At 42.9% G+C, this 16,936-nt stretch overlaps 1 protein-coding gene across 1 annotated transcript in view; it reads right to left on the bottom strand.

The window, feature by feature from the left end:
• Nucleotides 1-16,936, bottom strand: part of MARCHF10 (membrane associated ring-CH-type finger 10) — a 96,976-nt gene that overhangs the window by 69,146 nt on the left and 10,894 nt on the right. The window contains exon 3 of the mRNA XM_061144313.1: nt 6,836-6,955. Within this exon, the coding sequence (XP_061000296.1) occupies nt 6,836-6,955 (120 nt within the window). The remainder of the gene's footprint in view (nt 1-6,835; nt 6,956-16,936) is intronic.

The following is a 16,936-nucleotide window of genomic DNA, read 5'->3' on the forward strand; positions in this document are numbered from 1 at the left end:
GATCCCATGAGATAATAGCATAATAATAAGGATCTCCTTGATGGGAAATTGAAGTACTTAGAAGTAAAGTGCTTTGTCTGAATTTGCACTGTAATGAGAGGCAGAGCTGGGCCTTGATGGTAAGTATTCCTTGTACTGAGTCACATCACTAACTTAATTGTATTTAGGAGGAGCCACTTATTTATTTATTATTTTTGGTAATTTTTAAAAATGGAAGTGTAGTTGATTTACAATGTTGCATTAAGTTCCGCTTCACAGCAAAGTGATTCAGTTGTACATATACAGACATTCTTTTTTATATTCTTTTCCACTATGGTTTATCACAGTATATTGAATATAGTTCACCGTTTTATACAGCAGGGCCTTGTTGTTTATCCATTCTACTTATAATGGCTTATATCTGCTGACCCCGACCTCCCACTCCATCCCTCCCCCAAACCTCTTCCCGCTGGCAACCACAAGTCTGTTCTTTATGTACGTGAATCTGTTTCTGTTTCATAGATAAATTCATTTGTGTCATATTTTAGATTCCACATATAAGCGATATCATATGGCATTTGTCTTTCTCTTTCTGACTTAATTTATTTAGTATGATAGTCTCTAATTGTATCCATGTTGCTGCAAATGGCATTATTTCATTCTTTTAATGGCTGAGTAGTATTCCATCATATATATGTACCACATCATTTTTATCCATTCATCTGTCGATGGATATTTAGGTTATTTCCATATCGTGGCTATTGTCAATAGTGCTGCTATGAGCATAGGCGTGCATGTGTATTTTTGAATTATAATTTTGTCTGGATAAATGCCCAGGAGTGGGATTGCTGGATCATATGGTTATTCTATTGTTAGTTTTCTAGGGAACCTCCATACTGTTTTCCATAGTGGCTGCATCGACTTCCATTCCCACCAACAGTGTAGAAGGGTTCCCTTTTCTAGAAGGTGCTGCTTTAAAGACCACTTTAGCACAGGCTTGGTGATGATTGCTTTATCTTGGATTTAGATTGAACACCATCTCTGCATAACCAGTGGTTAAAGCCTCGGGAGTAAGGAGGTTGGGCCATAAGGGAAAGGCTACCACATTAACTGCTTATTTGGGGATCTGCCCACCCCCCAGGCAGGTGCTTGGAAATGATATCTTGATACTGGAGCTATTACTTAATGGCAAATGCCTCACTTATTCCAGGCCCATCAGCATTGTGATGGCCTGAGACTGGCTTAAGGAATGAACGAGTAATGGAAATTGCAATACATGTGTCAAAATGAGGTGGTGGCATGCCTTAGCTCATGATTGTACAGTTGGAAAAATTTCCATGGATTAAGCCATCCACTCTCACACAACCCACTCAATCAGGGAATGAACTTGCCTTCTCCAATCAGAGGTGAAACCTCCCCTCGAGCTTTCAGCCATAGCCACCTACAGAAAGATATTACTCAGGGGAGTGTTCTCCTAAGGAAGAGGGCTTGGATTGATTGGGTTTACGCTATCTTATTGGACTGTATCTTTCTCCTGCCCCTGTCTTTGCTTTTTTTCTCTTTTAAAAATATTTGTTACACTCTTTTTCTTTTTAAAAAATACTTATTATATTCTTATTAAAAATAATTTAATTAATTAATTTATTTTTGGCTGTGTTGGGTCTTTGTTGCTGCTCTGGCTTTTCTCCAATTGCAGCGAGTGGGGGCCACTCTTCGTTGCAGTGCATGGGCTTCTCTTCTTGCAGATAACAGGGTCTAGGCATGTGTACTACTAGCTGCAGCTCCAGGGGATCTAGAGCTCAGGCGCAATAGCTGTGGCGCATGGGATTAGTTTGCTTTGCGGCACGTGGAATCTTCCTGGATCAGAGATCAAACCTGCATCTCCTGCATTGGCAGGCAGATTCTTTACCACTGAGCCACCAGGGAAACCGGCTTCATCTGTATTTACAGCCACTCCCCCTGGGCTTGCATGACCGCCTGAGCTCCACCTCCTGTCAGATCAGCAACGGCATTAGACTCTCGTGGGAGCATGAACCTTACGGTGAAATGCACATTCGGGGATCTAGGTTGTGCGGAGAAGGAAATGGCAACCCACTCCAGTATTCTTGCCTAGAGAATCCCAGGGACAGAGGAGCCTGGTGGGCTGCTGTCCGTAGGGTCACACAGAGTTGGACATGACTGAAGCGACTTAGCATGCATGCATGCATTGGAGAAGGAAATGGTAATCCACTCCAGTGTCCTTGGCTTGAGGATCCCAGGGACAGAGGAGCCTGGTGGGCTGCCGTCTATGGAGTCACACAGAGTTGGACACGACTGAAGCGACTTAGCAGCAGCAGCAGGAGGTTGTACGCTCCTGATCAGAATCTAATGCCTGATGGTCTGAGGTGGAGCTGAGGTGGTGATGCTAGCTAGCGCTGGGGAAAGGCTGCAAATACAGATTATTATTAGCAGAGAGGTTTGACTGCACAGAGACCATAGTAAAATCCCACCGATTCTGCATTATGGTGAGTTGTATAATTATTTCATTATACATCATAATGTAATAATAATAGAAATAAAGTTCATAATAAATGTAATATGCTTGACTCATCCCCCCAAACCATCCCCTTCCCCTGTGTCCGTGGAAAAATTGTCTCCCACAAAACTGGTCCCTGATGCCAAAAAGTTTCGGGACTGCTAGCATAAGGGTTCTCTGACTTCACTTGTATTGGGCAGAAGTCGAAAGATGGAGCGAGGAGTGATTAGCATTATGAGCATACAAGCCAGATGGCTGTTGAGAAGGATGCCTTAAGTGACATCTCCCCTCACCTTACCCTGCCTGCACTTTTGTATCCAGAGGCAAGGATCCCTCCAGGATCCCCCAAGGAATGTCTGTAATACAGGGACTGAAGCAGAGGTGAAATTCACTGTGGAAAACTCAAATTTTGTCACTCTTTTTTTTTTTAACCTTGTAAATCAGCCCTTTAATTTTCCTTTAATTAAATACTACTTTGTAGGATAAAATGTTCCCACATTTATTGCCAATCCAATGTTTTGTGATTAATGACTTAGGTAATCTATTTTGGTACTTAAGTCCTTACGTGTGTGCGTGCTGTTATGTCCGACTCTTTGTGACCCCATGGACTGTAGTCTGCCAGGCTCCTCTGTCCGTGAAATTCTCCAGGCAAGAAATACTGGAGTGGGTTGCCATTTCCTTCTTTACATAAGTCCTTGGCTTATTAATAAATAGGGTTATGATGCCCTCATTATTTATGTTATGCATAAATTCAATAAAAAATTGATATAATTTTATAGGTTTGTAAGAAATATTAATTGGGCTAACCACTATTATTTTCTACTCTTAAAAAAATACTTTTTATTTGGTATTGGGGTATAGCTGATGAACAAACAATGTGATAGTTTCAGGTGAACGGCGAAGGAACTCCGTTATACATATACACATACATGTATCCATTCCCTTCCAAACTCCCCTCCTATCCAGGCCACCACATGATGCTGAGCAGAGTTCCATGTGCTTTACGTAGGTCCTTGTTGATTGTCCACTTTAAATGTAGCAGTGTTTTGTCGCTCTTCCTGATAGAGAAGGTGCAGCCTGGAAGGCCCTTGTACAACAGTGAAAATTGAAAATGTCAGTTGCGTCTGACTCTTGGCAACCCCATGGACTGTATAGCCCATCAGGCTCCTCTGTCCATGAAATTCTCCAAGCAAGAATACTGCAGTGGGTAGCAGTGGGTAGCCACTGCCTTCTCCAGGAGATCTTCCCGACGCAGGGATAGAACCCAGGTCTCCTGCAAAGCAGGCAGATTCTTTACTGTCCGAGCCATCAGGGCAGCCCTGGCACTTGTACAATCAATACCCAAGCCCTTGGGACAGCATCATCTGGAAAAAATCGGGAGTATTCAGTCATGTTTTGAGTTCTCTGACATACTGAGGTGCCGTGACACAAAGCCAACATGAAAAATCCTGTCCTTGGGCTTGAGAAATTGCCGGTTTTATGCATTTCACCACATATTTTTGTCTTTATTTCATAATTACTTTTATATGTACAACTGTGTCCTTTTTTAGATGTGGTCTGAGTATTTTGCAATGCTGTCTTAAAGCAGCAGTCCCCAATCTTTTTGGCACCAGGGACCAGTTTCGTGGAAGACAATTTTTCCACAAATCGGGGGTGGGGGGATGGTTTCAGGATGATTCAAGCACATTACATTTATTGTGCACTGATTTCTATTATTATTACATCAGCTCCACCTCAGATCATCAGGAATTAGATCCCGGAGGTTGGGGATGCCTGCCTTAGAGAATGAGTAATTTTTACATCATGAAACTTCAAGTCCTAGAATATCCCAAATGCATGAGTGTTGCCGTGCAAAATGGCCAAGATTCTGCACGTGAGACTTTGCATGAAAATAGAAGAAGAACCCAGCTGCCTATTTGTTTAGTAATTCCAGTCTAGGAAGATTGCTACATGCTACTGTTTGACTGAAATTACGTTACTTTTTTTTTCTCATCTGTCCTTGATTTTTGTTTCTAAGTGCAAAACTGGGAGAATTTATCTTAATGCTAAAAATGTGTTGTTCTAGCCAAACTAGATTTAAGTTTTGGATTAATCTCACTCCATAAGTTTAATCAGCAGCAGGCATTTTATCTAGTCCTTGACTAACAGGAAAAGATGGGCTTCCCTGGTGGCTCAGTGGGAAAGAATGTGCCTGCCAATGCAGAAGATGTGGGTTTGATCCCAGGTCGGGAAGATCCCCTGGAGTAGGAAATGACAACCCACACCAGCATTCTTGCCTGGGAAATCCCATGGACAGAGGAGCCTGGTGGGCTACCATCCATGGGGTCGCAAAAGAGTCAGACACAACTTAATGACTAAACAATAACAACAAACAGGAAAAGATGCAGGCAGCGTGTTCTTCTCAGAGCTGCCAATATTGTGAGGTAGTTTCTTTCACCTTCGGGCTTTAGGTGGAACGTTTTATTGTGCAATTTTATGTTCCTTAATAGGGAGTAGAGGTCTCTCCCAGGGATATATCCATAAACATCCATCACTGATGTTTTTAAGGTGTCCTTTGAACACATAGCTGCTATGTGAATGTCCTAGATTAGAGAAGAAATCCCAACAAGAACTTGATTGATATCAGGTATCCAGGATCTATCTCAGGGATCCACACCACTGATAGAAAAGAGAGTCCATCCTCCAGAGTACATTTTAGGCATAAAGTATTAAATAAGAATTCATAAAAGGCATATTACTCATCTTAAATCAATTCTCCATACTAATAACCAGTGTTGAATGCAGCCTGCGGTATTCAGGGCTCACATAGGATAAGTAAAACCTCACACAGATAAGATCTTAAACATGAAATATGATCATACAGCTCAGGGGTTCAGAGCCACCCTCTCAGGGGTCAGACTGCCTGGAAAGGAGTCTGTGTGTGCGTGTGTGTGTGTGTGTGTGTGTGTGTGTGTGTGTGGTTGCCCAGTCATGTCTGACTCTTTGTGACCCCATAGACTAGCTCATCAGGCTCTTCTGTCCATGGAATCCTCCAGGCAAAGATAGTGAAGTGGGTTGCCATTTCCTTCTCCAGGGGAAGAAGGATCTTCCTGACCCAGGGGTCAAACCCAGGTCTCCTGCATTGCAGGTGGATTCTTTACTGAGCCACCAGGGCATACTAGCTGTGAAATCTTAGGTAAACTTTCTCAATTTTTCTAAGGCTCAGTTTTCTCATCTATAAAATGAGGCTATAAGCTGCAAGGAGATTTATGAGAATTAAATAAATGAATGGGTAAAAAGAGCCTAGCATGGTACTGGGACATTGTAATCACTCAAGTGATAGTAACTATTACTACTGTTATCCTTTTCATATTGCTATTATGTTGGGGTAGTCTAGTGGCTAGGTCGTGTCCAACTCTTTGCAACCTCGTGGACTGTAGCCCACCAGGCTCCTCTGTCTGTGTGATTTCCCAGGCAAGAATACTGGAGTGGGTTGCCATTTCCTTCTCCAAGGGATCTTCCCCACCCAGGGACTGGACCTGGGTCTCCTGCTTTGCAGGCAGACTCCTGATCTTATTTTTTTTTAATTTTATTTATTTATATTTATTTTTGGCTGCACTGGGTCTTTGTTGCAGTGCACAGGCTTCTCGTTGCGGTGGGTTCTCTTGTGGAACATAAGCTCTAGGTGCCCAAGCTTCAGTAGTTGCAGCACAAAGGCTGGGAGTTCTGGCACACAGGTTTTGTTGCCCCCAGGCATGTGGAGTCTTCCCACACCAGGGATCGAACCCGTGTCCCCTGCTTTGGCAAGTGGCTTCTTGACCACTGGACCACCAGGGAAGTCCCTATATTGGTCTTATTATTTATTAGTATCATCCAGACAAAAATATTTGAACAATTTCTAGTTATTACATGGTGCAATTATTACTGCATTTTACTCTATTTGAAATAAAATCTGTACTAAGCAATGCAATGGGTAAGATCATAAGCCTGCATATATATATGTCTCTATATAGACAGATCAAGTAGGCATAGATATAGGTATATAGACATATTACGATACTGCACTTTAGAAGGCCCAGTGCTTCCAACTCTTAAATGGTCACAGCGTTTCTGATTTGGATGGTACCTCTCCACTGGACCCTTTATATATAGGAAAGAAGAGTGAGACTCAGCAGGGTGAAGAGGGAGGGTCACACAGCTGAGGAGGAGCAGGCATGGTGGGGGTGGTACCCAGGATGAGCACTTCTGCTGCTGTTTGTCCCTGCCCTGCCCTTTGAAATCCTTAAACATCACACAGAGATACACATACACACACACACACCCTCTGCAGCAAAAAAAAATGTCTCCCAGAGTTCTAAGTACCTGTTTGGAAGATGACCCGCTTGAAAACCGGGATCTCTCGAAATTTGTCTCTTGCCCCCAAAATTGATCTCGTTTCTTCTCATTTGGGTCTCTTTTGTATTCTTGTCGTCGTAGACAAGCCTGCAGAATGACAACAAAAATGTTTCTTTGGCTTAGGTCTACAACTGGCTCTGATAACTTTATGCTTGGAATTCCTATTATGAGGAACATGCAATACAGATCTAAGTCCATCTCTAAGTGTTCACCAATACCTCTTATCAGGTGTAAAGATATCCAGGCATCATTTCCTCCTCTCTTTGCCCCAAATGCCAGGTCAAGAATATTAGCTGCTGCCTTAATAAATTCAAACAACAGAGGCATTTTGTCAAGTACTTACCCCAAAACTGCCTTTTAGAGGCAGGAAGTACCTAGTACGCTGTATTTACTACTCTTCCTGTTCTCAGCCTCCCTTTTTAAAAAACTGAAGTATGGTTAATTTACAATTTTGTGTTAGTTTCAGGTATATAGCAAAGTGATTCAGGTATACGCACACACATATATTCTTTAGATTCTTTTCCATTATAGGTCATTACAAGATATTGAATATGGTTCCCTGTGCTATACAGCAGGTCCTTGTTGTTTATTTTATATATAGTGTGTATCTGTTTATTACATATATAGTGTGCATCTGTTAATCTGTGTATCTGTTAACATATAGTGTGTATCTGTTTATTATATATATAGTGTGTATCTGTTAATCTGTGTATCTGTTAATATACAGTGTGTATCTGTTTATTATATATATGGTGTGTATCTGTTAATCTGTGTATCTGTTAATATATAGTGTGTATCTGTTAATCCCCAAACTCCTAATTTATCCCTCCCTTCGTTCTTATTCTCTTCATACTCCTCATGCTCACCTCCATTGCTCTGTATCCCCGTGGGTCAGATTCCAAGCTACAGGATAAGAATTCTGTAGATTCCCAGCTACAGGATAAGAATTTTCACACATGAGAGCTTTAGCACATGCTGTTCCTCCCACTTGGAATACCTTTCGCAGCACACTGTCTTGGCAAACCCTGCTCCATCTGCTAGGAATCAGCTCATAGGGCATCTCATCCCTGTAGTTTCTACCCTGACTCAGGGTATATTCTTCCCCAGGCCCTATTAATTGCCCCTATATACATACGTGACTTGAATGATGCAACTTTTCCAGTATTGTATTGTTTTATTTCTTGAGCCTGTTTCTCCTGCTGATCAGCAAGAAATCCTGAGGGTAAAGACCACCCTTATCTTTTGAATCCCCCAGCATCTAGCACTTGATGTTAGCTAAACTTCCTTTTTGTTTTGGAGGGAACTATCTATTCCCAAATATAAAAATAAATAAATAAATAAATAAATAAAACAACCGAAGAATTGTTCCATTTTTTAAAGCAAAATTTAGTACCAAAATATTTCTCTTCCAGTATTAGGACTGAACAAAATCCAAGGCTATTGTGTTCTATGGGCATGTCAATGGATTTTTTTTTTTTTTTTGAGGTATAGTTGATGTACAATATTGTGTTAGTTTCAGGTATACAACAAAGTAATTCAGATATATGAATCATTTTTTTCAGACTCTTTTCCCATATAGGTTATTACAAAATACTGAGTACAGTTCCCTATATACAGTAGGTACTTGTTGGTTATCTATTTTATTTGTAGTAGTGTGTATATATTAATTACAAACTCCTAATTTATCCCTCCCCCGCTTCCCCTTTGGTTCCATGTCTGTGGGTCTATTTCTGTTTTGTATATAAGTTCATTTGTGTCATTTTTTTTAAGATTCTACACATGAGCAATATCATATGATATTTATCTTTATCTGGCTTTTAAATTTTTATTTATTTTTGCATAGTGCTTTAAAGCGTCTGTCTACAATGCAGGAGACCCAGGTTCGATCCCTGGGTGGGGAAGATCTCCTGGAGAAGGAAATGGCAACCCACTCCAGTACTCTTGCCTGGAAAATCCCATGGACGGAGGAGCCTGGTGGGCTAAAGTCCATGGGGTCACAAAGAATCGGACACGACTGAGCGACTTCACTTTGGTGTATCTAAGGACACTTTTCATAACCCAAGGTAACAAAGGCTTTCTCCTATTTTTTTCCTAAAAGTTTTAGAGTTTTACATACAGATCTATAATCCATTTGGAATTAACTTTATATATGATAATAAGGGCTTCCCTGGTGGCCCAGTCGGTAAAGTATCTACCTTCAGCCCAGGAGACCTGGGTTCAATCCCTGGGTCTGGAAGATCCCCTGGAAAATAAAATGGCAATTCACTCCAGTATTCTTGCCTGGAGAATCCTATGAACAGAGGAACCTGGTGGGCTACAGGTTGCAAGAGTGAGACACAACTTAGGGACTAAACCACCACCATGATACGAAGTATGCATGCTAAGTCATAGCATGTAGCTCACCAGGCTTCTCTATCCAGGGGATTCTCCAGGCAAGAATACTTGAGTGGGTTGCTGTGCCCTTCTCCGGGGGACCTTCTCCAACCCAGAGATGAAACCCGCATCTCCTGCATCTCCTGCATTGGCAGGTGGGTTCTTTACCACTATTGCCACCTGGGAAGCCCTATGTGAAGTATGGACCCTGGTTTATTTCTCCTGTCTTCTCATCTCTTCCTCCTTCCCTTTCTCCCTTTGCATATGGTTTCCCTTCCAACTGTTTCATCATCATTTTTTAAAAAATAACTTATTTATTTTTGGTTGTGCTGGGTCTTCATTACTGTGCTGGCTTTCTCTAGTTGCAGCAAGCGTGGGATACTCTCTAGTTGCGGTGTGCAGGCTTCTCATTGCTGTGGCTTCTCTTGTTGCAGAGCATGGGCTCTAGGGCTCAAGGGTTCCTGGGCTCTAGAGCACAGGCTCAATAGTTGTGGTTGCACCGTCTTAGCTGCTCCACGGCACATGGGATCTTCCCCGATCAGTGATCAAACCCATGTCCCCTGTGTGGGCAGGTGGATTCTTTACCACTGGGCTGCCAGGAAAGCCCTCAACTGACATTTTAAATACTGCACAATAGCAAAACTTCTTGCAGAGTTTCTATAGGTCCAATAACTGAACTCACCTTTCCTGCCAGAGCCGAATTATCCACTGCTACAGTAAAGAAATGCAGTGTAAAGACAGACAATCTTATTTCTAAACTAGGCCTGACATCTCCCTTTTCCTGCCTGGGTTAAGAAAGGAAAGATTCCTTCCACATCTTTTTCCCTCTGTTAGAAAATGCATCTCCTTCCTTGGAGGACTTGCCAGAATTTCACAGCCAAGGGGAGAGCCAATATTCTGCCACAAGGTCAAGAGTAGAAATGGCCTGATAGTAACAAAACATTTACCACCTGGGCTTTGGAACAGAGAATCAGTTACACTGTGCTTCAAAACTGATTGGCAGGTGAAGCATTGGTCTCAGGGTTCATCTACAGTGGCCAGGTGGCACCTGCAGCAAGGTGAATCCTGGGTACTTAGGAGAAAAGTGTCATTTTACCCCACCTTGCTTGGAAAGGGAGAACACTCCAAAATGGTGGAATTTTTCCCCTTGTTGTTGTTCAATCGCCAGGTTGTGTCCAACTCTTTGTGACCCCATGAACTGCAGCACACCAGGCTTCCCTGTCCCTCACTATCTCTAAGAGTATGCTCAAACTCTTGTCTATTGAATTGGTGATACCATCCAACCATCTCATCCTCTGTCACCCCCTTCTCCTCCTGCCCTTAATCTTTCCCAGCATCAAGGTCTTTTTCAGTGAGTTGGCTCTTTGCATCATGTGGCCAAAGTATTGGAGCTTCAGCATCAGTTCCTTTCAGTGAATATTCAGGGTTGATTTCCTTTAGGATTGACTGGTTTGATCTCCTGTTGTCCAAGGGACTCTCAAGAGTCTTCTCCAGCACCATAGTTCAAAAGTATCAATTCTTTGGCACTCAGCCTTCTTTATGGTCCAACTCTCACATCCATACATGACTACTGGAAAAATCATAGCTTTGACTATTTGGACCTTTATTGGCAAAGTGATGTCTCTGCTTTTTAATACACTGTCTAAATTTGTCATAGCTTTTCTTCCAAGGAGCAAGCATCTTTTAATTTCATGGATGCAGGCACCACCCGCAGTGATTTTGGAGCCAAAGAATATAAAATCTGTCACTGTTTCCACTATTTCCCCATCTATTTGCCATGAAGTGATGGGACTGGGTGCCATGATCTTAGTTTTCTGAATGTCGTGTTTTAAGCCAGTTTTTTCACTCTCCTCTTTCACCCTCATCAAGAGGCTCTTTAGTTCCTCTTTACTTTCTGCCATTAGAGTGGTATTTTCTGCTTATCTGAGGTTGTTGATATTTCTCTCAGCAATCTTGATCCCAGCCCTTGGTTTGTTATTTTAAAAAATGATGCCATATTCCAATAGATAGCAAGGCTTTTAAATAATTCTGGACAGTGTTTGTTTTAATAAATAATTTAAATAAGAACCCCTCCCCAATACTGAATAGTAACTATAATAAGTTAAACAGACACCAAATGATAGAATAAACCAAGCTAAAACTAAAAAGAGTCAGCTGGAGAGTTCAGTAAAGTCCAACTAAATATGGGCCTCTTTTTCCTCTATTTCTTTATGATAACTTCAGAGTGGAGCTCCTGTTGGGGGCAGGGGAGCCCCAGCCTGTAGTATTGTTTCCTGGAGCCTCAGAGGTCTCTGTTACCCTAACTGACTTGTATTAGAGGCTAGGGAAGGAAATGCTGATGGGCTGAAAGTGGAGGAGCCCGTATTAGCAACTGCATGCAGGACCAAGGCAGATTTTGTGGGATGAACAGAATTCTTGTGGGCTGAGTGTTTTTTGAAACTTGTCTCCAAGAATGCATGCGACTTAAATATTTCTTTACTAAAAGGGGAGGAGGAATAGAATGATTTGCAATGTTGAAAAAAAAAAAAATGTTTGTCCCCTCCGGTTTTCTCGCCCCCTCCTTCTCTCATAGAGGAGCAGGAGAAGAAACGAGTGGCAAGGTAGGTACTTTCTAATTTTAATCTTGAAACAGCCAAGCAATCTTTCCATGTAAATCAAACATTAGTTCTCTCCAAGTTACAGTTTTGCTGAGAAGGGGACATGGGGACAGAGCTAAGTTCAGACTTCCAGTCCTAGAAACAGCAAGAATCTAGCCATAACCCCCAGCCCTACCCAGGGACCAGTTTCTTGTTATTTGTACATGTGAATGATTTTTTGTTGTTGTTGTTTTCTGATGTCGATGTGGTTTCTGCTTGGAGGGTCCTGAAGGGATAGGGGCTGAGGAGTGTGAAATCCCCAGGATGGGGAGAAGGAACAGATTTGTAATTCATCATCACCAGGGGCTCCCCTTACCCTGGGACTTTATTTCTCTTTCAGTTTCATGTGTCTGGAGCTAGAGGGCTATAAATAAGTTTCTGTTCTTGTGACAAGAACTGGCCGAGTCTTGAAATGGAGGCTCCAGGTAACTCCTTGTTTCTTCTTTCTGGGGAGAATTGGGGCTTCTTCCTTCACTCCTCCTTTGGTGTTGCACCCCCTGGACCCCCAAACCCATCCTTCTGACTGTAACATGTGCTTGTCAGCCTGCCTTCTTTGCAGAAGCTACCACTGTGAGGCTGGAAAACAAACATGCCTATGTGCCTTCGGGGGATGATGTGGGTTTTGTGATTCACTGTAACTCAGTATGGGTAAACGCCACAAGGCCCAGCTCTGCCACTTTCTAGCCCTGTGACCTTGGGCAAGCTGACTAACTCCATAGATTCTTGCTTCTCCCGTCTTTGGGATGGAGGTGTCTCTGTGCTGGGAGACTGCAGGGAGAGCCTGCAGTGAGATGCTTAGCAGAGTGATTGGCTCGCTGTAGCATCAGTAAAACTCAGCATCATCACCATCTACTACCCCCACCCCCATCACTGTCACCACTACCATCTTCATCATAGTCTTGATCAACCTCTAATTGTTTCCAATCCCACTTCTGGCTGTACTCCTTTTTCTAAAGTTCGCTCTTGCCAAATAATGTGACTCCAATCTTGGCTTTGGAAGAAGAAAGACTCTTCTTGCAGGCCTGACATTCATCCTTGTTTATCTGCCCAAGAAGTAGAGGTCTGCTTGCTGAGTCCACGCACCCACTCAGCAGCCAACTGAAGAGCTCCCACTCCCAGTCATGCAGGCTACCTCTGTAAACCATTTTCTTCAGAATTACAGCTTTCTGAACCCACAGGGATGCTCAAAGTTTCTTTTGTCCCTTTTATCACCAGCCCCATTCTTCTAGTCATCATCGGGGCTCCTGGTACCTTATGAAGCCACGCACCCCAGGAACACTTTTCAGCTTCATGGTTCTGGTCTAAAAAAGCATTGTAATGATGACCCAACTCTATATCTTCATCTGCAAGGTTACTGTTACTTGAACCCCACAAGCATTTTGAGAAGCGGGACTTGCTACGGCCTTCAGTTGCTTTTAGTTGTTCTTATGCTCCATCAGAGGCTACCCTGATGGTTCAGTGGTAAAGAATCCACCTGCCAATGCAGGAGACTCCGGTTTGATCCCTGGGTTGGAAAGATGCCTTGGAGAAGGGGATGGTTACCCACTTCAGTATTCTTGCCTGGCGAATCCCATGGCCAGAGGAGTCTGGTGGGCTATAGTCTATGGGGTCGCAGAGTTGGACACGACTGAGTGACTCAATAACAACAATGATCCAACATGCCTAACTCAGAGTTTGGGCTTTTAATTATCACTGGGGACATTATCAAAGTTCATCAGTTTTAAGAGGTTGAGAAATCAAAGGTGTAAAAAACAGTTTGATATGCTATTCCCCTCAAGTGAGGTTTTTTTGTGCGTTCTAAGAGTAGAGAAACACCACATGTCACATACCCCTCCCCGTGACTCCTGCAGGAAAAAAAGTTGAATTATTTCTGTTCCCTCAACCCCCTGAGTGGATAGTCCCCAGACTCGTGCCACCTGGTGCAGTGACTCATCACATCCTTAAACAAGTTTATATCATCATATTAGGTTTTGATCTGTGCTTGAAAGAACCCGAATGAAAAATAAGCAACATGAAGTGAAACCCATTTGAACACATTTGATAGAGTTGAGAAAATCATCCTGAAATGCCAGGTGTAATCTTTCTTTCTAGCTTTCAGTGGACGTTAATGGTTAAATTTTGCCACAAGCTACATAAACACATTTGACCAAAAGAAGGGGAAATAAAAAGCTAAACAGCATGAACACCCTTGAAGAAATAGAGCCAAATTCTGAGATGGCGTATAATTACGTACTAGCTACCAGATTCTGAAATAGCATGTAATATGCCAAATAGATGTTTATTTCCTCTTGGTTTTTCAAAAGTGTCCCACCCAACCACTGAGAGGAATAGCATCAGAATAACTCAGGGTGGGTTTAACCTTCCTCTCCTGCTGCTAACAGACAGACCTGTAAAGGCACTGCTAATTTGGTGCATACCAGCCTGAAGAGTATTTTAGGCAGTCGCAGGAATAGTGTGTATAGCAGGTTTCTAAGGGCTTCAATTCGAGCCGGTTCATTAAAGGCAAGTCCAGCACAGGAAGGCTTATGTGACAAAGGTCTATGATTTGGGAGTCACATCTGGTTATTAGGCCTTACACTATTGTACACCCTGAAATGGGGAGTCCTTTGCACGTCACTGGGCTGCGAGTAAAAGCTGGGGTTTCCACGAGCAACTGGCCAAGCTCACTGATGCCCCAGGGTTTCAGTATCTACCCAGTGCAAAGTCTATCTTAGTAAATTATCTACATACATGCAGGTTGTATGTGGACCAAGTTATTGAGGGGGTCATTAAAGTCATGCAACTGATTCTTTTTTTTTTCCGATATGGACCATTTTTAAAGTCTGTATTGAATTTGTTACAGTATTGCTTCCATTTTATTTATTTATTTATTTTGAGAGTTTCTTTTCTTTTTGACTGCAAAGCATGTGGGATCTTAGCTCCTCGACCAAGGATTGAACCCAAAGCCCCTCCATTGGAAGGCAAAGTCTTGACCACTGGACCACCAGGGAAGTCCCATGCAACTGATTCTTAAATCCCTACTTTAAATCTTTTCTGGAAGAAGGGGAGGGACAGAGTCGACAATATAACTCATCACTATTCCCATCAAAGCAGTTTCTGTGGGTTGCTATATACTTAATTTGACAATCCTCAAAACATATTAAGGACAACCAAATTTATTTTTGTAGACCTTGTGGTGAGTGGTTTTGAAAATGCTCAATGAAGGTGGATTTGACTTTGAGGATTAGTTACAAGTCAGCTAAACCTGTGTCTGATAAACATTGTTGGTGGTCAAGTTCGCTAATGCTGGCTTTAATCAATGACAAGGCATTCGATTCAACATAGGAAAGTGACTCCGTCCTTCCCTGAAGAAGTTGTGGTCCAGTTTGATAGAAAGACATACAAAAGACAATTCCAATACAATCTCATCAACAATACAATCTCATCAACAATGAAGAAGAGGTATGAAGAGGGTGCTTTGGTATTGGAGCGATAGAAATGTTCTAAAACCAGATGATGGTGATGACAGCAAACTTGGTAAATTTAAACTTAAAACAGGTGAATTTTATGATATGTAAATTACACTTCAATAAGGTTTTGTTTTGTTTTGAAGAGGGTGTGATGGGAATACAGAGGTTCCCTCTAGTTCTAAGTTAAAACTATGATCTTCACCACTCTTGTTGAGAGAATAAAGACCAGGGAAGGGAGGTTAGAGAAGTGGTGGAGGATTGGGCTGTTCTTGCTGTGGTTCTTGGGTCTGGGACCTGCCTCTGCATGAGGGGAAAACGATGGAATCGCATACTCAGTTCTCATTTTCCATAAATTTTGATCTGAAAGGTGGCAAGGTTGCAGGCAAGGAGAGCGGTTATGAGGATATTTTAATAAACTTGGAGATAAACCATGGAGGTTGGAAGCAGGGCAATGGCCACAGGATGAGAAGGGAGGCACAAGTTCATGAGCTTTTAGGTAAACTCAGCAGGACTCGGTAATTGGCGGGGGTGGTGGTGGGGTGGTTTGTGGGTGGTGACAGAGAGGAAGGAGTCAGGGAAGGTTTGGGCCACCATCTTCAGAGAGGGGGTACATAAGAGGATGATTGGGGATGGACCATGCTGAGTTCACCACGGACACGCTGAATTCAGTGTGCCTTTCTGACTCCTAGCTGGAACCATCCAGCAAGCAGCTGTGTATGGAATTCCGACACTTTGAGAAGACGCGGGATTATAGGTCATGAGTGTGTGTTATTGCCGTGGTTTAGTCGCTAAGTCATGTCTGACTCTCTTTGCAACCCCATGGACTGTAACCCTCCAGGCTCTTCTGTCCATGGGATTTCCCAGGCAAGAATACTGGAGTGGGTTTCCATTTCCTTCTCCAGGGGATCTTCCAGGGCTTGACCCCATGTCTCCTGCATTGGCAGTCAGGTTCTTTACCACTGAGCCACCTGGGAAGCCCCATCAGTGTATGAGTGGTAGTTAAAAACATAGGAAGGGATGAAATGGGCCACAGAAATTGTGAACTAGGAGAAAACTGGGCTGATGGAAACCTACGGGAATTAACACATGATGGGTAGAGAGAGGAACGTGAGCGAAACAGGAGGAAAACCAGGAGAACATGATGTCAGGAAGCCAGAGAAGTAATGTTTCGAGAAAGAAAGAATAATGGCCCCAAATGCAGATAAAGTTTCAGAAAACAAAGACTTAAAATTTGTCCGCTGATTTTTGCTACTGGCCTTAGGAGATGGCCAGGCTAACAGGCCAGTAGGTAGTGAGATGCACCCGAGGGAGCAGGAAGTGGAGACAAAAGTCTCGCTGACTGTTTGGGGACATATGGAGACTAGAAAGTGCCAGGGTTGTGGCTGGAAAAGGACACGTGGTCCACAGGCAGCTTTGTTCTTTTGTTCTCGGTGAGAGAGAGAGAGTTGAACATGTTTGTGGGCTGAGACAGTAAGAAGAGGAGGAATTCCAAGGATGCAGATGGGAGGTCCACAGATGGAGAGGGGCTGAGACACAGGAGCGTGGACCAAACTCTCAGGTCCGGCCCCAGCAGTGAGAGTGTCCTTCACCCCTCGAGACTTGAGGGCTAG

The sequence above is a fragment of the Dama dama genome, chromosome 5 (genome assembly GCF_033118175.1).
Source record: "Dama dama isolate Ldn47 chromosome 5, ASM3311817v1, whole genome shotgun sequence".
Classification (NCBI taxonomy): Eukaryota; Metazoa; Chordata; class Mammalia; order Artiodactyla; family Cervidae; genus Dama; species Dama dama.